General features: G+C 35.4%; 1 protein-coding gene across 1 annotated transcript in view; it reads left to right on the forward strand.

The window, feature by feature from the left end:
* Positions 1 to 25,001, forward strand: part of LOC140137860 (uncharacterized) — a 102,970-nt gene that overhangs the window by 69,713 nt on the left and 8,256 nt on the right. Inside the window, exons 3-6 of the mRNA XM_072159663.1 lie at positions 16,418 to 16,477; positions 17,416 to 17,721; positions 23,387 to 23,707; positions 24,433 to 24,565. Coding sequence (XP_072015764.1) covers positions 17,430 to 17,721; positions 23,387 to 23,707; positions 24,433 to 24,565 — 746 coding nt within the window. The 5' untranslated portion in view covers positions 16,418 to 16,477; positions 17,416 to 17,429. The remainder of the gene's footprint in view (positions 1 to 16,417; positions 16,478 to 17,415; positions 17,722 to 23,386; positions 23,708 to 24,432; positions 24,566 to 25,001) is intronic.

The raw sequence follows: 25,001 nt of genomic DNA on the forward strand, positions 1-25,001 counted from the left end.
ACTGATCATTTCACTTCCCGGTATTCACTTATCTATCAATCCAATCGAACTACTTCACTTCAGTAATTCTTTGTATACTTAAGTGTACTGCTATATACAATACGTGCTATTAGAAATGCATTGCATGATCGTGTTGCGTTTACGCATTGCAAATTTGATCTAACCAAGTAAGCCAAAACATCTGTGCTCCTGAAGAAAACCCCTCGATGTTGACTTCATATTAATGTACAAATGCGTGTAATGTAACCTACGGCAATTCAATGTAAGTAGATGGCTGGCTGGTTTCGCAATTAAAGTAAAGTAAAGCTAAGGATCGAGTGACTATAAGTAATGTCGTGTGAAATTATGAATGCATGCACTCAAAACGGAAGACAAACACATTGACGCACATTATGATATAAAACATTGATGTGATCTAAACTACTTAACAAAAGTTTGGAAAGTTTTTTCAAGCATCAATATCTCAAATTATTTGTGACATGTTCTTATCGTGTTACATATCAATGGATAGCTGATTCTTCTTTACAATGACACCAAATTGGAAACAATCTCCTTTTTCACGACCTTCTTTATGATCAATTTGGCACATTTTGTTTGATACCCCACTACATTCACAAGATGTGTACTCAGGCGTGAAAATGGTAAATGTGTCATATGTGGTGACATTGTAAAGGGAAATAAAGTAGTATGCAATACAATATGAACATGTCACAAATAATCTGAGAAACATACACATGAAAAAACTTTCCTAACTTTTGTTGAGGAATTTACTATTCGTAATAATTCGTTTTGTTTGGTGATAGCGAAGAAAAATAGTATTGATCAGAATGCCCACTGCCGTTGAAGCGGAGAGTATCGCAAAGGCAATGACCTATCCACCCCACGCACCTAGATTCCACAAATACCCCCACATCCACCCACCCCCACCCCTACCCAAAACCCGCACATTACAAATACACACAAACACTTTACAACACGACAAAATCGGTAAAGGTTATTCCGTTTTTTATGGTGACGCTGGGTGTATTTTACTCAACTTTACACAGTTTCGTAAGTCTCAAATTCAATCGTAACTTACGATTCTCACTAAAATGACTTACGATCAGTACCCTTCGTAAGTAATAGGGATTTACTACAGGGACCCTTTCGTAAAATTGCGTCAAGTAAAACGGTATTAGTAACTTACGAACGGTTACTTGAATTGCGAAGGGTTAAAAGTTTATTGAAATGGACCCTGATCTCAAGAATTGATGTTACTTTTACAAACACACATAACACTAACACAAGCCGTCAATGTGTCTATGACATCTATTTGCGAAAACTCGTTATTGTATTTTCTTCTTTAACCATAACGCCCTAGCTGCTTTTTGGCGAAGGGAAGGAAAGAAAAAGAAAGAAAGAAAGAAAGAAAGAAAGAAAGAAAGAAAGAAAGAAAGAAAGAAAGAAAGAAAGAAAGAAAGAAAGAAAGAAAGAAAGAAAGAAAGAAAGAAAGAAAGAAAGAAAGAAAGAAAGAAAGAAAGAAAGAAAGAAAGAAAGAAAGAAAGAAAGAAAGAAAGAAAGAAAGAAAGAAAGAAAGAAAGAAAGAAAGAAAGAAAGAAAGAAAGAAAGAAAGAAAGAAAGAAAGAAAGAAAGAAAGAAAGAAAGAAAGAAAGAAAGAAAGAAAGAAAGAAAGAAAGAAAGAAAGATGTTCATTATCTGTACTCCAATCTAAATAGTTTTATAGATCATAAATGGTTTCAGGATATTGACTCTTACATTCTAACCACAAGAAACGCGTTGTAAGAATGTTAAGTCATTATTGCCAGCCAGCACATCTGACAGGTGAGTGATCTAACACGCTTACAAAACGTTCTGATGGTATTATTTAGCTTTCAGTGATTATTCATCAATTACACGACAATGTGCTTTTTTCATCCCGATAGATTGTATCTATCACCTTCATCTATAATGTCTATATTCGGTCAATGCGTTTTTCTCAGTGTCTGGTTTGACAACATGTTCTCAATCAAAATCTAAGATGAGTGTGTACAAAACTGTTGCTTCGCAAGACGTAAACAGAGCGCATCACCATGATAACAGTCATTCTTCCTACGATTGAGGTAGTAATAAGTATTTGCACTACAATAAAATCTAATGTTAAATTTTACGTTATTTCCCCTTTGAACACTTTTTTTTACATTGCATAAATTGACACATCAAACACATCAAATCGCCAATTCTTCTTCAGAAATGAGTAATTGTTTAGCTCTTGATAAGTTTGGTTGTATTTGCAGTATAATATCAAATCATCAACATAATGACAGTTAAATCAGCATGTCTAACCCTTAATAGTATTATAAACTATCTAGAGCACTGATTCATTAACTATTCAAATGTATTAAATGTCACGTTTCTCAAGAATAAACACATAAGCATTCTATGTTTGCTTTTGACGGGTGTAACATTCGCTCAATACACCAGCTGCAATACTTATGTATCAGAGTCTTGTTATCGACCTTTCCCTAAGTGGATGTATGAAAAGGGTCACAAGAAACCAGTTACCAGATCCAATTCTCTGGTTATTCATAATTACACCGTCGTTGTCAGAAGCAGCGTTCTAAAGGCTGACTTAAATGTACACAAATTATACAATATCTTTCAAACTGTAGTTCTCCACAAATATAACATAAAAGGAAGAAATCAAAGTAATGTGAAATTCTGGCGTTATATTAGTTTTCCTGTTGATCGTGGTATAGATTTGCTAAGACCATCATTTGTTATTGAAATAAATACGTGGTTGTCCCAATGCAAGAATTCAAACCATCTTTGTGAATAACCAACAATTTCTAAAGAAGAATTGGCGACTTGATGCGTTCCGTCAAATCATGCAATTATTAAAAAATGTTAAAAGGGAGATATAACGTACGTGAGACCTTGAACACAATTTTCATGTTGCCTTATTTCAAAATGTATGATTAAACTGTGCCCCAAAATATTACTTTACCATTACGATATAATAACATAGCTTATATAATATATGCGTCAATATTATAAAGTGCATTTTTACAAAGCAGTTCAGTTTTGCTGTTGCAAAAACTAACGTACGATGTCTAAAAGCTTAATCAAACTGACTTTCAGCACAAAACCTCAACTAACCTTGAATTTTCGATGTGTGACACATCTTCATCAGAGGAAGTCCTATGATGTTGTGATGGACTTGCCCTTTTGTTGACCATTGATTGACCACTTTTGGTCGAATGAGATCGTTGAATAGGGTTGGCAATTCCAATCCTTGATCGCGATTTTGTTATGGCGATTTCTTTTTGATCTGGATGGCCTCTAAACGGGGGTACTTTCTATCATCCTTGGCTAATACCTTTTGGTTGCCCAACATACGAGGCATTTATAAGTTTGAGTGCAAGACTATGGTAAGCGCAGCACGATAATTTTGCACTGAAAGATAAATTGATTTGGAATGCAAGAGATTATTTTAAGTCTTGCATTTTGCGCTTCTTTTGAGTTTAAATGCTTAACAGCTAGAACGCTGGACAACCGATTCTTTAGAAATGCATAGTCGCGCTAAAAGTCGATCGATACATGTTAAAATCAGCACAATTCAGATATACGCCTTTTTGCTATGAAATTAATTTTCTCGGTCAAATATAAAGCAATATTTTTTTTTTCTTCAGTAATGTCAGTTAAAAACATTGTGCTTGGATATACAATTTTTTTTAAATCCTGGTGTTAAAATTAGGTATGAAATTGTGTCGTTTAGTGTAAGATTTATGAATTTTATAGGCCTTACATCCGTCCACGAGCTTTTTTCGGAATTCATTTTTTAGCGTTTCAAACTAATATAATTCGCTAAGGAAAGATATTTCCCACCTCTGTAAAGCACATCGTGTGGGTCTATCTATTATTGTTTTGTCAGAATTTCCGTTTTGATTTCACCTTTTTTCACGTCATGCTCCTAAAATCTCAAACTCAGTACTTTATCTCGAAAGCAAGCAGCATAAATAGTCGATAATTCCATTGATCTAATCCAGGTCTCTTCTGCATTGAAAGCAAGGATTTACTCGACGGGCGATTTTGTAGCCCAAATCTCCCATTTGGGTGCTTTGGTAAATTAAAGTGAATTTTGGATATTTGGTTCCGTGATCATGGTGATAGCCTGCAATGGCAAATATGGTTTCCATGATTATGTCGACCATTTTGTCTGTTTGTTTGTTTACCTAGGTTAGTCCATATTAAGAGACGCACGCTGTACTGTCCAAACCTAGAAAAATTAGTGTGTTATTATAGGGGATTTAATCGCGGGTTGGCATTTTCATTACACCCTTCAGACTTGTGTTCGGGTTTGTTTTTAATTTGACATGTAGGCCTATTTGTCATAATCATAATAGGGCTATACTTTTTAAATAATATAAATATTATTATACCGGTATGTAATATTATGTATAGGCCTATCGGGTGTGGGGTGGGTGCAGAGGTGTGTGAGGTGGGTAGTAGGGGGTGTAGGGAAACTTTGGGGTGGTACTCAACACATTTTAAATATGACTTTCAATGCAAGGCTCATTGTTGCCACAAATGTGTTTTTTTTCCTTTAGGTTAATTTAATAGGTTTTTTATAAACTTCCATGTTTAACCTTGTATTGTTTTGGCTGCTTTCTTATGACTTTCGCTGGTTTTCCAAAAGCAGTTTCAAACAAACACAAACAAAAGGCACCATACCCAGTCACCTTCATGACAATTGAAACACATTAACATCCAAGTTATTCTGTTTTTAAGCAAGCACTTTTAATTAATTGCTTGAACAGGTTTAAGTTAACAATGATAATGAATGGTTCTTAAAGGCACAATCTCTTCCGATGAGGAACTCAAAGCGCTTAAAGCACGAAATTGACAAACAAACATAAAAACCGTCAATTTACAAAAATTGGTTTTGAGCTGGCGTTTAAATACGGTAACGAAAGTCTGGGGATGTTACGAAGGTTATTTGGAAGTGTGTTCCAAACAGTTTATAAAACATACAGCGTAATATTTATGTTTTGTAAAGGAAAGTTTTGTTTAAAATATTGCCCAATTGCATGTACGATTGTGGATTTTTTTACCAAATGTTGGGCAAAGTTATTTTGAGGAGAAGCAAATTTCAACACATTGGTCCGATGATCACGGTGATGATGAAATCAGCGCTAGGCCTTGGAATTTCTTTGCTATATTGAAGTTCTGGCAACACTGTAGCCAGGCCGGTCTTCATATCACTGCATATAGCACCCGGGGATATCGATTTACAATGCCTCGGATTTCACGTGTTGATTTTGAAAAATTTTCAGCCGGCAGTAAAAAAAGGTGAAATCAAAACGGAAATTCTGACAAAACTATGATATATCGCTCACGGTGCTGTGCGTTAGAAAGTTGGGAAAAATCCTTCGTTAGCCAACTATATTACTTTGAAAAGCTAAAAGGTTGATCCATAAAAAGGCTCGCGGGCAGAGTTGAAGCCTATCAAAATCGAAAATCTTACACTAAATGACCGAATTTCACGCCTAAGTTTAACACTAAGATTTGAAAAAAAATACAGTATCAAGCATTACACTTTTTCCTGACATTTACTGAAAAAATGAAAATTATTGCTTTTAATTTGAAAAAGAAAAAAATTTTTACACTGAAAAGGTGTAACTCAAAATTTTGTTCATTTGAATACCAAATTCGATCGTTTGTATTGCCTCATTAAATGACTGAGTGAGCCTTGCAGAACAATAGGAATCGGTTGTCCTGCGTTGAGACTGTCTATGGAATGCAAAACTACCACACGATCACAAGTGCCACTTATGATAGTCATGCAGGAAACAGCGCTTACTATAATGTTATTTGTTATTTCTTCTTTAATAAGTAGATTGTATAAATTATTACATAACTATTCTATTAAAATTTAAGTACTTTTCTCCCAACATATTTACTGATCCAAATAGTTTCTATTTTGAATAACACACAATTATTGCTTCTCCTGTAAAAGGGTTACATCTGCATCTGTGAGAGAACAATGGAATAGGGAGGAAAAATAAAATTAGGAAGTTTCTCATTCTATATCCCTGCCTCACGGTTGTTTGATGGCATGTAAAATCTAGCCATTTTAAAGAAAAGTTGAACAATGATGGCGCTATTAAACTTAAACCTTATTTGCATCTTTACAGGGGTAGACACTTGTATAATAATATTAGGACATCAGCAAAAAGACACATGACAAGGGAATTTTCAAAATATCATGAAATGTAAGGTATTACTTATGTTAATTAGCTAATTTAAATTAAAAATATATGTAAATAGCGCCCTCAATTTATACATAAATGTACAGTTTATAGAATAAAATTATCACAAAAAAAACAGAAAAAGATGAATAATTTGATATAGATACGAAATTTCATGTTAAAAAATTGCTACAAAATATATGTGTATATACAGTTTATTAATGGGATAAACTGTTGTATTATTTATGTCTAGAATTGAACATTTTATAATGCTTTATAAAAAATTAATAAAACAACAAACAACCGTGGCCTACGTTAGTCTTGTATTCTACCGACGACTTGTTTTGTAGTCTTCGTACATCAATGTAATTATAATTTATTTACTTCTTTATTGACTAGCGCGTCATTTCTCGCATCACTTATTTATTGTAATACAATGTGCTTGTGTTGGTTTATTCTGCCGCACTTCAAAATATCAATGAATTCCCTCGAGCGCTAATTTTACCGAGATCAACTTGAAATTTCTTGTAAAGAAAGAAATTGAATTTACTATTTATGGCTAATGGAGCCAGACCATTGCCTTCAGCGCTACTATAACAAATCAGCATGGCGAATAGGGTAGATACTGAACACATGAGTACCATAGTGGTGATTACATAATGTGACTTATGAAAGTTACATTAAGGGGGTAATACATCCCTGGCCAATTTTGTGCCTATTTTTGCATTTTTCTCAAAATTATAGCGCATTGGTGACAAGTAAGATATGTATATTATAGGGCAAGGACTACAACTACTGCACTGGAAATTTTATTTCAGCACAGACAACAGTTGTGGAGTTACAGTCAACAATGAGGAAAACCAATATTTGACCAATAAATCAATAACTACTTGCCTTGAGTTGCTGAATTTTCAGTGCAGTAGTTGTAGTCTTTGCCCCTATAATATACATATCTTATCTGTCACCACAAAATTGGCCAGGGATGTAGTACCCCCATAACACACGGAAAAGCATGTACTGTAATTTTTAAATCAGATTTATAACTTTTATTCCATAGAGACTAAAACAGTTTACTACAATATTTGATGATAAAATTAATAGCAGAATAGCTACACGACTTAGTCTATTACTAAACTTGTTAAAAGTATTTATTTATATCTCGATCATAACATCAAGCAATTGGTAAATCAATACTGCCGTCATTACATTTCCATTGCAGCAGGTTTAATCACCAAATGGAAAAGCGGATCTCAGTTATAATGTTATTTTAATCGGCTAAAAAGCGTCTAAGATGTTAAATGTTTTTTATGATTAATTTAAGTCATTGTTATCTAATCATTAATTCAATTATGAAGATGTTCAGTCAAAACGAGACATGATAATTAAGTTACTCTTACGTGATGTTTTAGCTCATTTAATTATATACAAACGTATGACTCGTTTAATCGTATCGCTACTTGTGAAGCATTTCTCATGGGAAAAGTGTATGTAAAATAATAGAATAATACATTTGCTGTTGTAACCATTCAATATTCTAACTGATTGGAGTGATGATCTCGTTGAAATAGACAACGTTCATATTGCCTTTCTTCTTCTTTTTCTTTTTCTCAAGAAAATAAGAATGGTGTTCATTGTGTACCATTTTTTCTTTTTCTTTTCTTCTTTTTCTTTGTCCTTTTCATCTTGATTTTTCTTCTTCATCATCATCTTCCTCTTCCTTCTCCTCATCTTCTTCCCATTCTTCGTTTCCTCATTATTTTACGCAAGCAAAATCTACCAATTATCAGATACTCTCTCTCTCTCTCTCTCTTTTGATGTAGCAAATTTGCGATACGTACCTAAACAAACTGACCATAATATATAAATCATCATATTACTCACTTTTCCAGCACATTATGTTCCTATGTTTGTTCAACGCTGCGACAGTAGACATTACACTTGATTTGATTTGTTGGATTCACTAACAAAGTAGCTACCCTAGACACAGGGGCAAGTCGTGCAGGGAGCATATCATCAGGGAGGATTACGAAGACGTCGATCAAATCATCCATTTTAAATTAGATTACTCTACCTATATAGCGGGGAAATAATATATATAAAAAATACATTTACAGAGTCAGTAATAGATTACAGTTGCACTAAATTCAACTTTAGTGTGCGAAATAACAATGACCACTTGATTTCAAATTAAATTGGGCTACATATCTAGGACACGAAGGTGTCCTAAGTACTCATACGCTACGTAACGATAAATAACCAAGATGAAATCAAATTATTGTTTTCGCATTTCACACTCTCGTATCTCTTTCGTTTCGCTTTAGTACTGGGTAAAGTAAAAGATTCCTACTCATTGGAGTGTAGCATAATGAATACATTTACAGAAAAGCCTATTTCGGGACCAGGATGGTGACGTTCGAAGGATAATGTCGATAAGTTTCAATAAAATATCTACCCTATTAATGCAGGAGTACCTCCTTCAATCATGATATATAGACAATAACCTGCCTCTTAGTAAAGGAAAAATAATTGTATACATAGAGATATGTCGTCGCTTTGCAATGAAGATCTCCTTGTAGCGTACCTTTCGGAGTCAAGTAATTCAGATACTTAATACCAATAGCTGATATTTCTTCATGTTGATGGAATATCTTCTATGAAATCTTGTGCGAAAATGGGTCCCGGAAAAGGTTACACTGTTCATTTGATATTTACTCTTGGACCAAAAAACACTTAAAGACATCTTCGCAACAAACATTAAGGCAAAATTAGCAGTGGACCATGGCAATCACTTCAAAGAATGCAGTATAATGTTTATATGGGAACTAGATAATATAAATAATGTTGTTTCTGCCGTTTGTTTTACCACCAACGAACCAAGAGTCACGTACTCCCAAAAAGGGTTATTTATAACCATCTCAATTCTATATGTTTTGTGTTACTTTATAGCAGTTACTTTTAACCTGCTTTTTAAAGCATCCGGTTTTAATATGTGTACTCCTATTCTGTAGCAAAACGTAGCAAATATTCATTTCAATATGTATTCTATTCTTACGCCTTCCGTGAAGTAATAGAGTACAGCAAAACAACCCGATATAAACTGAATCAATTGGATTTTAAAGGATTCGAGTTCCATCTTTCATTAACGAGTTTTTGATGCATCTCCCCACGACCCAATTTGATTTTATGCCTGGGGTGTATGCGTGTCGGATTTAACAAGGTATCAGGAGCTTTTTCCGGCCGAGTTCAAGACACATACATTAGTGTGATATTATTTTTATCATCAATTGGAAGTAACCTAAAATAGAATGTATTCTCTGATTTGAATATGTGTAAAATATTATAATTGTTACTCAATAAAATACAAAATTAACTGCATATTATACGATTACTACACGCTGAATAATTTTACTATTCCTATGTCCTGTTGCCATGCCCTATAAAATATTTTTTTAAATATAATCACACAAAAAGGTTTGAAATTATATATTCCATTCTTTCACAATAATAATTTCAGTTCGAATTCGCCACATGAAAACTAGTAAAAAATAATCTTGAGTCTTCCAGTGATTATTGGTGGGAAAAATATGATGGACGAGGTAGAACTCTTCAATTCTAACAACCTTTAATGGCATACAATTTCCTCCATATATCTCTGAATGAAAATAACCCAATCCAATTTAAATAATGATATGGAGGTAAAAACCTAATTAAGTAGGTTACAATCGAACTGAGCTTCACATAAGACATGTTCTTGAGTTTACAACACCCAACTTGCTACATTAAAAATCTTTGAACTATTTAATTTCCGCTTGCTTTTACATATGTCATGTGACTTCAGAAAATAAATTATTAGAGGAGTGCGGGAGTTCATCGGGGTGTGTTGGAATCACAGACTACTACGGACCATGTATCAACAGTCAAAGTCCCCGTGCATTGTATGCTGTGAATTCTCGCATATTCATGAGGGCCGATTGTTCGATTGTTCCGTATCTGATAATCATGCCAGCGTTGCGTTCCTTCGCGTATACGCGATAGAGCGTTGCGTGTCTTCGCGATAGACCGTAAAAATACGCGGTAAGTGCGTAGCAGTTTTGCCTGTCGTATTTCATGGAACAATCGGCCCTCATTATCTGGTGATGCTGAGACTTTGACTGCTTGGACGAGGTCTGTTATCTTTATCGTCCATGGTTGGAAAGCGGGCGTAATGTCTTTTGTCTCAAAGGTATTATCTTCTTTACCTCGTTACTTCAACAAACTAGTTTGGTCAATAACATCTATATAGACAAGAGTGTCTGGAATGCTAGATTTTCTGTAGAAGTATTTGTGAAACACAAACACGTATGCTTGTGCTGTAGTACTCTTGTAAACAGGCTTGAAGATACAAAACGTGGCTGAGCAATAATATTATGCCAAGAAGGTAAAGCTTCCAATGAACATGCCACATACATTTTCTTGGTCCCCAATCCAAGTTATCCTCCCGAGGCTTTAATTCGATACGTCAAAACATCCTTGTCCCCTGGTATAATAGCGCATGCTAAAATTGGCTAAACCTTAAATGGTCTAAACATATCCGACCGTAACGAATAAGACAATTGCTATAAAGTTATTTTTCCGCCACTCAAACTAAACGACCTTCGTAACATAACTAACAAAGACTATTTTCATAATTGTTCAATGCCCTAAAATGTGACAATCCTTGTGGGAAGAATAACAATAACAAACCGTATTAAACCTGGCAAATAATTTAGTTTTACTGCGACAAATTCGAGCTACAAAAAACGGATTCACTTTCACAGTCATTCACTTTCTCGGCAATAATCGATTTCTCAGAAAATCAATGACATCATCTTGTAAAGCCTGCTGATAACTTTTAACATTACATGTATAAATGTTAACCAGAAACCTAGAATAAAATGTTTTTAACGATATTGATTTGGAGAAAGAATACTTGACTTGGGTAAAGACAAGCACTTAATCATATTTTGCAAACGTAAAGGGAGAGTCAACATTCTAAAGATGTTAATTGAAAGTGGAACATTCAAATTTAATCGTAGATTAAAGTTTATTTACTTCTTTCTGTAAGTGAAAACAGACGTTTCTTACATTTGATTTAATAATTTACTTGTTTACTTCCAAGCTTAGAGTCGTAGTATACTAACTTTCATTATTTAACCACAAAGTCACAGCATGCATTTGAGTAAAGAAGACTAACGACTACAACATTTTCTATTTTATTTGGGGTAAATGAGCGTTGGGCAAAACGAGATACGTCCAGTGGCAAACGTTAATATAGCCAATAGGAGTGCGTTGATGGTTACATGATGTAGACAAGTTTCTTGTTCGCGAATGCTCCCGGAAATGCTTGCTAATCGGCAGTTAAAGAACTCAATAAGGCCCTAAAATACATGCGTGTTCATTCGAACTACCGTAGATCTCTTGGCGCTGTTTGAAGATAGAGATCATATTAGGTACAATTACGATGGGGTTTGTTGACTATGTCTAGCACTAAGGCTTAACAGCTGCAGATGAGTATTAAGTTGCTTTATTGCAAACATAGAGGATAAAGATAAGAGAAACAATTACATTAGGAGTGGTATGTGGTTTACATTAATGGTTAACTAACTGTAATTCGGTGGGTCTCTCATGCTTCTTGCATAGACATCCCCGCCCATCCTTTGGATGGAGTAGGTTTTGTTTTTGTTTGAGTTTAGATTGGTTATGCCATGTATTTCTGCTGCTGAGTATATATTTTTTATTTTGTGTGTGTGGGGGCTCATGGATGTGTTTACATCGATGAGTCTCTCACACACTTACACTGGCATCTCCATCTTTGGATGGAGATGGTTGTGTACCTTGAAATATTTTGATATTATTAGTGTCATTTTTATTATGTTAAACTGTATTTTATCTTGTATATTGATGTATATTGATGATGCCGGTGTGAGGTGCACCGACAGTCCCCCTGGGGATTTTGTCGGTGGGCCTCTCACTGGTGTTACTCTTGCCATTCTAATGTTGTTTGCTTGCAGCTGGTCTGCTGTTTTATGCATATTATTGTTTGTATAATTCTTAAGTTAAAATCATTTATTGTAAATTAAGTTTGGTAGTTTTTAAATCTGTAAAGCGCATTGAGGAATCTGAGATTCACAATGCGCTATATAAATGCTGTTTTATTATTATTATTATTATTAATTCAAAATTGCATAGCAGGTGTCGGATGAATGGGAAAAAGAAGACATCCATTAGTAACATTTCACGAATTACTTGCGATCTTGTACCAGATATTCTTATGAAGTATGTTAATGATGCAAGCGGGTAAACGTTGAATAATAATGTGTACAAACATTGCAAAAGAATTGAAAAAAGTAAGTTGAAGAAACATATTTAACTTTTATGTTGATGGCTTTTGATTAATAGACTGAACTGCCCAAGGGGTTGCTAAGTGCCATAGAGCTGTTTTTCCGCACATATTTTTTAAATCAGTATTTAAATCAGTAATTCTTATTTATTGTAGCACTATCTTCTGTTATAGTTTTCATCAGCATGTATCAAAAATTTCTTTGCATAACTTGACATACATTTTGTTGATTTGAAAGATTTAAAACCTGTGAATAGAGGAATCTTGTTCCTACCCTTCTTAAAGTTCTCCTTTCTCAAAATAATTTTTCTTTGGTCAAAAATAATCACATTTTACAAAAATGATGCTTTCAGACAAAGTTGTACTTTCCACCATCTTATAATGTAGATGTTATGTACAAAAACGTTCTCGATATCAATGTAATCAATTTCTTAATAGATTTAATTGGGATTTTTTTGGAGGGGGGTTACTTTTTAACTGTATGTGTCCAATAACTCACCTGCATGCAATCATATTTCAGTATAAAACAATGATTCATTGACATGAACATTGACATGTGTGGTTTTCTTTAAAGTTTTTATTCAGATGGTATTTCAAAAATGGTAAAATGGAGGGGAAATAAGGTTGGTGGTGGGATGCTTAGTTCTTTCATTGGCAAGAAGAGGCGAAGATGTACTTTCTAGAGTGGCTAACTTCGACTTAAAGTATTCATGATTGTAAGACAGCAACAATCGCTCAATTTCGATAAATGTTTGTTATTTGATGCGTTGCAATCCAATATATCGGATTCGTACTATCAATTCTGTCTTGTCTATTAACTTTGCCTTGTACAAAGACTTCGTGATGTTATTAGTACTTTTTTTTAGTGCCAATGGAGAACAGAAAGACACGTTAGGCAAAAGACACGTTAACATATAATGACCAACTCAAAACTACCACCTACAAATCCACCACCCGTGAGACTCGTAACGGTGATCAGATTAAAAACATATTTGTGACCGTACACAACAAATGAGCCGTAAATTCCTGCCCGGTCAATTTTGTTCTATTTCGTGTTTAGAAAATAAGCTTTAAAATGGTATATCATTTGACTTCAACCGATATCCAGAAGCTGGGTTATGGTTTTTGGTAATAAATATCAAACAGTCATAATTGGCAGTCATATCAAATCATCCCCAAGTCAACGAGGTTCAGGAATGTCCTCTCATTGTTATTTGTTGGTTATACATACCTAGACAAAATACAATGCGTTGTAACCCACCACTTGAACAGGATTTAGCCAAAGCAAATAAAGACCAGAGCTATTATGAATTCTATAAACATCTAAGGTAGAAGCTTATTATCCTCTTCGATTATTGATTGCTTTAAAAGGTGTTTGACTATAAAAAAAAAGATACATGTCGCACCAACTTTTGATATCTATGAATACGACTTTCATGCACATTTTACACTGTAACTCAGAATACAATAAATTTATGACATTTATGGTTCATTCGTGGTGTACGGTCACAATTATACATGTTCACGGAGTGATTGCACAATTCTGAAAGAAGTTTGGACATCCTTGCATACAAGCTGAAATGTCAAAGCTATTGCCCAAAGATTGATATTTCAGAAGTGTAAGGTAGTCTTTATCCTGCCCTTTATGTTTGTAGCCACAGGTGTTTACACGGTTAAGTGGGCTAAATTCAATACACATATAAAGAAATAATACACCTACTTGGTTGTATGGCTCAAGGAAAAATACGCTTTTACACGAGATATAGTTTTCTGTTATCGGAAAAATACAGAGTTAGGTTGTTGACTCCTATAACTATTTGAAATAATCATATCAATGCTGGAATACAAGTATCGTTATTTTGTGATTAAAAACTTATAGAATCTTTCTATAAAGATTTGCAGCTACGGTCTTTATTTACGCTTTTGAAATGTGAAACAGTTACACAGAGTTCACGACACTTAATAAAACTTAAATGAACGAAACATACCAACTTTTTCAAAAACACGTGTAATGTGAATGGAATTCCAAAAACACGTGTAATGTGAATGGAATTCCAAACACGGGTAATGTGAATAAATTCCAAGAACACGTGTAATGTGAATGGAATTCCAAAAACACGTGTAATGTGAATGGAATTCCAAACACTTATTCCTTACATCGGCAATAAAGAAACGTCTTGCTATTCGAACGGCTTCGCTATCGAAAATATTGGAGAGGATATAGGACGCTTTGGCCACGGGAACTCACGATTAGACAGATTGAAATTTGATACAAACTTTCACTCCACTCCGATTTCCTTATCGCTATGGGAAATATATATGGTTTCATACGGTATCGAAAGGGTTTAGTGATTGTCTTTTATACATGTATCAATTTAGTCTGGTGGGAATTCAGGTATAAGCTCTGTAAATCTGGGTTTGATTTCCTAGTGCAATTATTAAACTTTATGTTTTAAGGCATTAACAGCTGTTATCGTTACGATCAAGCTGACGGGTTGGCGCCTAGATAGCTGTTAACCTCAGTTTCACAATTCCTGTGGGAGTGCATTCCAAGTGCGGGCTGTAGATGGATTGAAGGACCGCTCATGACTAACAAGGTTAGATCTTGGAATTTGATGGCGACAAATCTCTGCTGAGGGTGAGGCCAAGAAGTTACACACTATCTGCCTCTGAGAACTTTGTACCAAGGAATTGGGGGCAGCAGCTTGTCTGTCCTCTCTCGACTCGATAAAGGACATCATGGTAACATAGTTAGCATATAGATGGAAGTATTTGTCAGCCTCTGAGAGATGTCATCAATGAATATTATAAACAGGAGGGGACCAAAAATGGATCCTTGTGGGACACCCGCATTAATTCACTTAAGACTGGACCATTTGACATGTATATTGTTGTTCAATATAGTTACTAAGAATAATACGAAAACGCACAAGTCATATGAATCAACATTCAATTTACACATGCACACTTGTTTGCTTATCACAAAAAACAGCCAACACGTCTCTATCGCGTTACCTCTAACTATTTCTTGAAACGAATCCTGCGTTTATATTATAGTATAATGGGAGCACTGTAACTGGGTCATCAACAGGTTTCAAATACGTCCGATATAGTCTATATTTCATCCTCTATCAAGGCACTTCTATTTTTTCATCTCACATATACGTGTTTACATCATGCAAATGCACAGAGACGGTGTCGGGTGACTTACAGAAGTGTGTCCTGTCTGGGACATCTATTAATGTAAAATCATTCCTCTCTTCACAAAGCAAAGCACACTTGAAACTTTAACAAATAGGTAATAAAGTGCAACTAATGTACAAGGTATTCAAAGGCAAGAGTATTTTCATTTTTCTGCATTGCTGGCCTTGTCGTCGCATTTGCAAATCATTTCGTCTTCCTCCTTTTCTTCTACTTTTTCATTTTCATTTTCTTCATTTCTTCTTTCCTCTTCTTCCTTTCTTTCTCTTTACAATTAATTACTTAGGGATGAAATCAAAACTCGAGCGGTGGTTGACCGCCGGTTCCGTGTGTTTCCGTCCGGTTTCTATTGTTTAGAGCAATACATACTGGACGGAACTGGACGGAACCGGACGGAACCTGCGGTCATCCGCTGGTCGAGTTTTGATTTTGTCCCTTATTTTACTTCTTAACCTCTTTGTCCTTTCTTTTGACCTTCTCCCTTTTCCTTTTCTTCCCAACATTATTTTTTGTATAGTTTTCAAATATATATAATTAATCAATGTTGTGTACAGCAAGTGCGACTCAATAGATGGTATGACATATTTGAACAATTATAATAACGGAATTTCTTTCTTTCTTTTTATTTCAGGTCGCCATGGTCTCTCAACATATGGATATGCACTACCAAAACCACTCGCGGGCTGTGCAAGTAAGTTTCAGACATATTTGTTGCTTGTTATCGCCTAGACTTCTTAATTCGGTTTTGAATTATAGTTAATTTTCCTGTATTTATTAGCAATTCGTAACAAAACTTATAAAATGATTAAAAACGTAACCAGACAAAATGTGACACACGGAACAAGTTGTTAATTCTCAGTAAGATTAAAAATCATGCTTTCCTACTGCAACGATGCAAAATATTTTAGAATGTTTAAATGCCGACTCATTTAGTCGTAGGATAAATTTAGCTAAACAGTCTGCCGGTTGCTATGACCATTTTCTTTTGTGAAGGTGATTTTCATTATGAATGGCAAGCGCGGACCGTTATTAGATTTCTTTTTCAGTCACAAAATGTGTGTCGTCCTTCCTGCAATTTCCTGGGAATTTATTGAAAACATATCTCAACCTAAATCTGAAATTTGGAGGTGTTTAGTTAAATAAAAAGGTATTTTGACCCTTGTTTTCGCCATGGTTTATGTGCCGAATTGAACAGCTTGTGCACAAAACGTATTAGCATGCATTGCCGCTCGTTGTGTGATGTGGCCCACTGGGAGTATAACGAGAGTATAAAGTGCTTCTCTTTCACTCACAAATATGTGTCGTCCTGCGATTTTCTGTGAATTTCTACAACTTGGACATATCTCAACCTAAATATTAATTTTGGAGGTTTATAATTATAAAAAAAGTATTTTTGACCCTTGTTTTTACCATAAATGCGTATCACTTCTTGCTCGAGAATTGTTCAAAATAATGCCCTAGTACTGAGATGTTGATGCGACTATGCACTTCCTCCTTCAGGGTCGTGCATTAGACGCGTCAACATCTCAGTACGCGTGCATTATTTTGTACAATTTCACTCCCAAAAAGCGATACGCGTTTATTCACCTATAAATATAATAACAAATGCACGTTTTGATTGTTTTACAGATAATTGGCTTGATATGACAGTTAAAATCAAGGGTCATATGATACAACAAAAGACAACAATATCTAAACGCTTCAGTCTTGCAATTGGTTTGGGTCATGATAATCACACAGCTTTCTTAACATTTTGTGCTTATAATGGGTCCACTATACCGCAACAGAATTTTGGTGAAGGAACGCAATTTGTGTATGCTAGTGGCAAACACTGGCCATTAGGGGAGTATTGTATCTACAGTATGGGATCTATGTATTACAAGAATGGGAAGTACCACTGGGACCATGGACAATGTCCTCAAGGGCTCACTCCAGGTAAATAACTTGTGATTGTATTTTAGCGTATTCTTTGCATGCTGTATGTGTGCTGGGGCCTTAGCTGTGGAGGTGTGGACAGTGGACTTCGGGTATATATATAAATGCGCATTTATAAATGCGCACGTGACATCTACAAGTCGCCATACCGTGTTCAACGATGTAAGGTACCCGGATGTGCACAAATTCCACACGCAAAAGTATAGGCGAAAATGACAGGTTACAAGTAAAATTTGTTTTGCAAAATAGTGGAATTGATTGCAAAGGGCAAAATAATTTGACCCGAAACATAAACTCTTTATTTGGATTTTACATTACGGAAAAAAAAAATTATGACGGAAAAGCTAGATATAGCTGATTTAAAAAGTTATATTTCATTATTTCCGTGCTAAATGGGCGTGGCAATTGGCCATATTGATGACGAAATGTGATTCTTACTGGCATTAAGGTCAGAACTGGGTAGCTGCCGATGATGTTATTTGATAATGTTTGCACGTAGGGAACTTAGGGGGCTGTCATTTTCTTCGGAAGGAAGGGGTCATGGATTTATTTATTTGGGAGTCAAGAACATAAGTACCCCCCCCCCCCGTAGCGCCGCCAATGAACATAACTGACCCTAATTTTAACTCTAATTATAACGTAAATTGAGGAAACTATAACTTTAGCCCTTTTCGGTATAATAACCCTCTTATCAAACTAATAGGCTAGATGTCCCCGCCCGATCTCCTCAATTCTAATTTACTCATTCGCTCGCAAATGGACAAAAAACAAATTGAAAATGTGTTTTTAAGCACCTTTTTGTGTCCCCCATGCTAAATCGGTAATCTGTACACCCTTTGTCACCCTTTGACGTACAATTTAGAGTATAAACACGTAGATGACTGTACATGATCTAATCATCCCGGCTGGAAGATGTTGAGGAAGACTCGTGTACTATACATCACGCTCATACGTTATATGACAATATGACGTACAATCACGTATGTGATGCATGGTTTGAGGTTTATTCAGCTAGTAAGTTAGATCTCGTCATACACATTATTGTCATGATATATTGTAATTGTATACGTCAATTTTGTTCAGTTTGATTCAACCGGCTTATAAAGTTTTACTTTACACGGAAGGGGAAAGTTAGCAAAAAACAATTAATTTATGAGTGTAAAAGGGGGGAGGGTGGTTTTGGGGGAAGGGGGGGCAAATAATATTTATAAAATTTATAAGGCGAGAAAGAGAGAAACCCTGTTCTATGGGCGAACGGACCTTTCAAGTAGGGTCAGTCGGTCGGTTGGTATTTTTTTTTAAAATTTTTAAATAACCAAAAAAATCACAAAAATCTGTAAATAAATTTCAATTTGAGAAAATACAAAAAAATTGTCCTGAAATGTCCGAAATTTGGGGTCGGCATTCATTTGTACAGGAAAAATTTGTTTCCCAATTTGTTCAAAATAGAACAGGGTTTTCGTTTTCGGTAAATAAATAAATAAATAAATAAATAAATAAATAAATAAATAAATAAATAAATAAATAAATAAATAAATAAATAAATAAATAAATAAATAAATAAATAAATAAATAAATAAATAAATAAATAAATAAATAAATAAATAAATAAAAAATAAATAAATAAATAAATAAATAAATAAAAAAAAAATAAACATTAGTAATTATGTTTGTACATGGGGGGTGCTGTAATCATGATCTTTTGATATCCATGATTTATCCTTGCAAATTTATAGCATCGAACCTCCAGCCAATGTTCCTTGCCAGTGCTAGCCACGAAACAAGGTCACAACTGTAGCCACTCCTTCAATGGTCGCCATTTCAGTGATTGACAGTGATGTAATGCAAATATGGCGCTGGCCATCTGGTCACGTGCGCATTTATAAAAGCGCATTTATATATACAACCGAAGTCTACTGGTGGATATCAGAGTGTTGGGAGGGGTTGTATGTCGGGTTGTGAGTGCCTGTATATGAATCAGTGGTGTAGCTAGGAGGAAATGAGCACTCGTGCCCTGGCAGTGAAAGACAAACTTTTCGCGCGCTGTTGGTTTAATTTCAACATTATATCACAAGAAAGACCATTTTAAGACCGAAATGTAATTTGATTATAACTCTGTGGTATTTGTGCAATTTCGCTCGCCCCGCGAGGAATTGTTTCAGGAAAGTGGGGAGAGGGGCGCCATTATGTTTCCTTTCACTCGAGTACCATAAACCATAGCTACGTCATGAACGATGGCTGTACTGTGCAGCTATGCCGCCAATGGCTATAACGTTTGCTCTTTGAAACCTGTAGGCTAACCAAAATTGTAAACTTGGCTTAGAGGCTGCAGGAGATCCAAAGATGTGTCGTAATTTGCAGAATAAGATATGACATCTACTGAAAACATCAAATCACCCAATTGATTATTAATTTTAAAATTGTGGATTCTAGACTTTTCTATGTATAAATATAATTTCTGTCCGCAGTACATTTAATTCCTTTTACCGTGATGTAAATGCAGATATCGTGTAATGAATATGAGCTCTCTGTGTGTGGGTGTGGGCGGGTTGCGTATGTGTAATTGTCGGGTGCGCAATAACACGGGTATCTGGAGGTATGTGGGGTGGGGTGGTGGGGATTAGAGGATGTGGAGTGGGTAGGGCGAGTGGCTGTGGGTGTTTTTTGTATTGTGTCATGTTGCCGTTTGCGTTTCATTGTTGTGTGCCACCATGTTAAGAGGAAGTTTTTAGCACAAGCTCCATATACATTAATGACAGCCTGTGAACAATTTCTTTGACCATCAAGGATTTGAACCTGCGACCTTGCGATCACCAGCTCCATGCTCTACAAACTGACCTAATGAGTCAGATAGAAAAGAGGAGTGACGTTATTATAATTTAAATAGGCCTTCAGTTCAATACCCACCCTCTGTCATCTTCTCAAACCAAGAAACTTTAAGAAAGAGGTTTCATTCCGAAATCGTAAATCATTCCGAAATCATTCCGAAATCGTAATCGAGACGGAGATGTTTTTTAATGTTTGTATTTTCTTAATTTTGTTGTGTTGTGGTGAATGTGTTTTAACATCGCGTTGCTTTGTGCTGTGTTGTAATGTTGATACTGTTGTTGTTCTAGTTGTTGATAAATCTAGTTGTTGATATGTTTGGTGTATTGCACAGTGTTGTTAGATTTTGTGTCTTGTAATGTCACGTTGCGATGAGTAATGCTATAGGCATGTCAGGCACCAGGTGTAAATGAATGTAGTTAAAAACCAATCAATACCAACCACCTTTTACAAGTGTGTTTGCCCCTGCAGTAATATTGGAATGTTAAACCATGCAGCTAGAAAATAAATTTAATTTATTTTTCTACCTCCATTGTTAACAAAAAGGAACAGTACAAAGTTAGACTTTCGCACGTGAATGCAGTACTTGAAAGTGTGACGTCAAAAAAAGAGTGCCGATCAGTACAGCGATTGAAGTGACATCAGATTGACGTCACGTATTTACGCACCACGTGCATGTGTGAACATCTAATCCTGTCTAATGTGGATGGAATGTATTATATATGTGGACAGCGGCGTACCCATGGGAACCGATTGTCCCCCACCCCCCAAAACATCAGGGGTAAAATGGGGACGGCAAAGATTTATGTGTCATTAAAAATGACTAAACATTGCCAAATAAGGACGAAAATCTGGCTTTGACAACACAACCATGAAGCACTCCAAACACACTAAGCGAATAGCCAAGCTGTTGTGTGCGTTAGGATTGCCAATCACTGTGTATATGAGGCATCTATATATGTCATGGATTGTCAATTGTCAAAGGGGTCAATTGTCAAAATTCAAAAAATATGAGACAACTGTTTAATCTCCTTAATTATGTAAACTATTTAGTTTTGTTGATTCTGGCATTATATAAAAATATCCAAATATTCCGATACAATTCTTTCAGGGACACCCTGTATGTATAAATCCTTGATTATTAGATAGTTTTAGTCGATTCCGTGACTAAACAGAAGAACATACATAGAATATCAAGTAATATTACACATTTAGAAGGAAGAGCTTTTCAACAAATCCAAACTCCATTCTGCTTAAACGAAAATAAGATTTAATGCATTACATTATTGTGACCTGCCCTGCATTTTTTGTTATTCTATATTTTGACGCATTGATAAAACATCTGGGATAAATCACTTGAGCTGCAAAACATTCATACTATCTACACGGATGTATTAAAACGCTTAATTCCAAATCTCACTTAATGTTTTCTATTTTGTGGTAAAGGTAAAAATAGCGATTTACCAAACTACATAAAATGTAAACAGATTTGAAGGGAATTTGCAATGATGCGCATTGTTTTTTAGGTTTTACCGCTTCTATGTAATTACGTCTCAATTTGTTTTAACATTTTTGCTGAATACGAAGGATCACAAACTTAGCAGAATTCCAGTTTATGGATACTTTATTCTAAAACTTGGCAAATGAAAATGAAAATTACGGTTTTACACACATTGTGGGTTTTAGTTTACACAATGGAACTATAACAGAGCTATATTGTTGAATGTGTACGAGTAGGACCGGATTTACCATTGGGCCAGATGGACCAGGGCCACCAAATTTTGGTCACTTTGGTGCGAATGGCTAGCTTCCTCATGGTGAGTTTGGGGGCCTCCAAATTTTAGCCTAGAAGTTAAATCCGGTCCTGTGTACGAGTGTGATGAGATGTTTGGTATATGTTGAGCCTCGTAATGCTTGTGTGGGATTTGCATCGGAGCTTGGTGGTGTTTGTGTGTGAGCTTAAAAAAATTAAATAAAATTTTGCATAATTTCGTAGAAGCTGCATGGCTGTTGGGTGGATTTTGCTTCATTGCTGTGAGGTTCTCTACTTGCATAGCGTTGTGTGGGAGTTTCTCTGTGTGTGTAAAATTGTATTATATCACGTGTATGATTAATATTTAATTGTGAATGTTGCCTCTGTTTAAACTTGAATAAATGTTTTTTCTCTAAAAACTGGGAAACATATACAGCCCCTATAGTTAAAATATGTACACTTGTTTTATTATAGGTGTCATTATGATATACTGCCCTCTTTCACAATAATACGTTGGCAACCAGGGGTATCAAGGATTATCTGGGTATCCATGCTAGATCTGGAGATGACCCCTGCCGGAGGTATTTTTGAATAAAAACACACTCCTAGCGGGACAAGATTTCTATTTAAAAAAAACACATATCTAACGGAAATAGTTTTCGCCGGGAGTTTCGGTGAAAGTCCTCCCTTTAAGACCAAGTGCACAAATATGACAATGTACCAGAAATGAATTTTGAAAAGTCACATTTTGTTTTTCTTTTTATCAAAAATTCCAAACAATAAGATATGTGCGCATGGAATCAGAACGTTTGATATCTCTTTGAAGAGTAGTAGAGTGAATTCGATATTCCTAGAAGCGACTTTTGGATTATTATATCACTAGAGAGAGTCATTTTGTTGGATTTGATACCCCTAATGGGAGTCTCGAGACTAGCGTTAGTCGGTTTTTTTTGTCGAACGAGCATGGGTACCCGGCTAGAATCCAGGTACACCCCCCCCTCCTCCTCCTCCTCCATTGCCAAATGGTGTGTGTTATCATTTTAAAAAAAGTATAATATCTCATAATATTCTATATTTCCAATACAGGATATTCTACGTACCCGTTTGCTACCGAGATAAAGAAGAATAGTCGGATATCACCATTTTCAGTGACAAAAGTTCATATTAACCACACTAAAATCCAGTATTGTTGTTCAACACATGGAAACAGAAATAAAAGTATAGACTTGCCACTAGCTATACCGTTTTATCTATTCCCCTATGGTAATAATGTGTGCCAAAAAGTGCAGAATATGGACGTGAGATTAGAGTATATTTCGTGGCCTTCAATGGAGGTACTCGAAGACGGAACACACCCATATACAGAAGGCGGTAGCAAAGTATACTACTGTTATTATATACCAAAAGGTAGGTTTCTTGAGAGGCTGCCTTCCATAGGGTTTTAAATCATGACTATAAAGTTACGGTTCGAATCCCGGAGGTGCCATCGTGTTGTGGCATTAGACAAAATCCTTCTTTACCCTCCTATACAAATTTGAATCGGTACATTGGAGCTGGGAATGTAAAAATAACGGACTGTAGCAAATACTGGAGTAGTAGCAAAAGCTTAACGGGAAAGTGATGCGGCGTATGAGCATCACTAAGGCACCTTCCTGTTTGTACTAACATAAAGGGTTATTTATTTTCAACATCCATAAATATATACCTTTAGTGCGTTAAAGCGGTAAATGTCTGAAAACATCAACTTTTGTCTTTTGTGTGAAGCAATGGGAACGAATAAGTTTTTCTACAACTGCCACTACGTGTAATCATAGACAGTAAACTCTACTGTCTATGGTGTAATAGGGCAAAGAAGCCATTTTAATTGTGGAACCATTCTCTCTACTGTCTATGCTTTAATTGGGTATCACATAAAAGACACATAAAAATAAAACGGTAGTTGCGATTCACATCAATTTTTCACACAAGGTGACTATTGCAACTAAGGAAACATTCAACTTGGTTCTAACGTAAATATCGATTCTTTGCCCTGTTGCACTTTTTTACTCAACCTCTATTTTCATAGGATAGCGGTATTCTTTGTTTCTTAACTTACTGTTTGTCTATACTTATTTTTATTTCCTTCGGTTTAGGTAGTGGCCAAGAACGAAGTATTCGTGCAGCAACATACGGTGTTATGTTCGGCATTCCATTGCTAACCGTTGGAGTAGCATTGGTATTCCGCTTCAGACGCAGATGGCAATTACGGAAATTCCGTCATAGAAGGTATTCAATTAAATTATTTCAAATTTCAAAGTGCTGGCTAGGCTTGATATTGGTTTCTACGCTGATTGAAATATGTATTAAAATAACGTGCATCATTACTAAATTAAGATACAATTATTGAATTGTATATCGTGGGCCAGAACCACCTATGCCCATTTGTTTTCTCAATTACATGTTACTCATTTCGGCAACAAATGGACGGTTAAGTATTCCCTCCATATTAAATGCAAGTGACTTTGGGGTATATGCATGGTCACTTGAACAGTTAGTTAGAGACAAGTGACCATGCATATACCCCAAAGTCACTTACATTTTCTTATGGAGGGCAGAATTAACCGTCCATTAGTTACCGAAATGAGTAACATGTAATTGAGAAAACAAATGGACATAGGTGGTTCTGGCTCTAATATACTAGCCCTCGATAATTATGATTATC

The sequence above is a fragment of the Amphiura filiformis genome, chromosome 17, assembly GCF_039555335.1.
Source record: "Amphiura filiformis chromosome 17, Afil_fr2py, whole genome shotgun sequence".
NCBI classification, from domain to species: Eukaryota; Metazoa; Echinodermata; class Ophiuroidea; order Amphilepidida; family Amphiuridae; genus Amphiura; species Amphiura filiformis.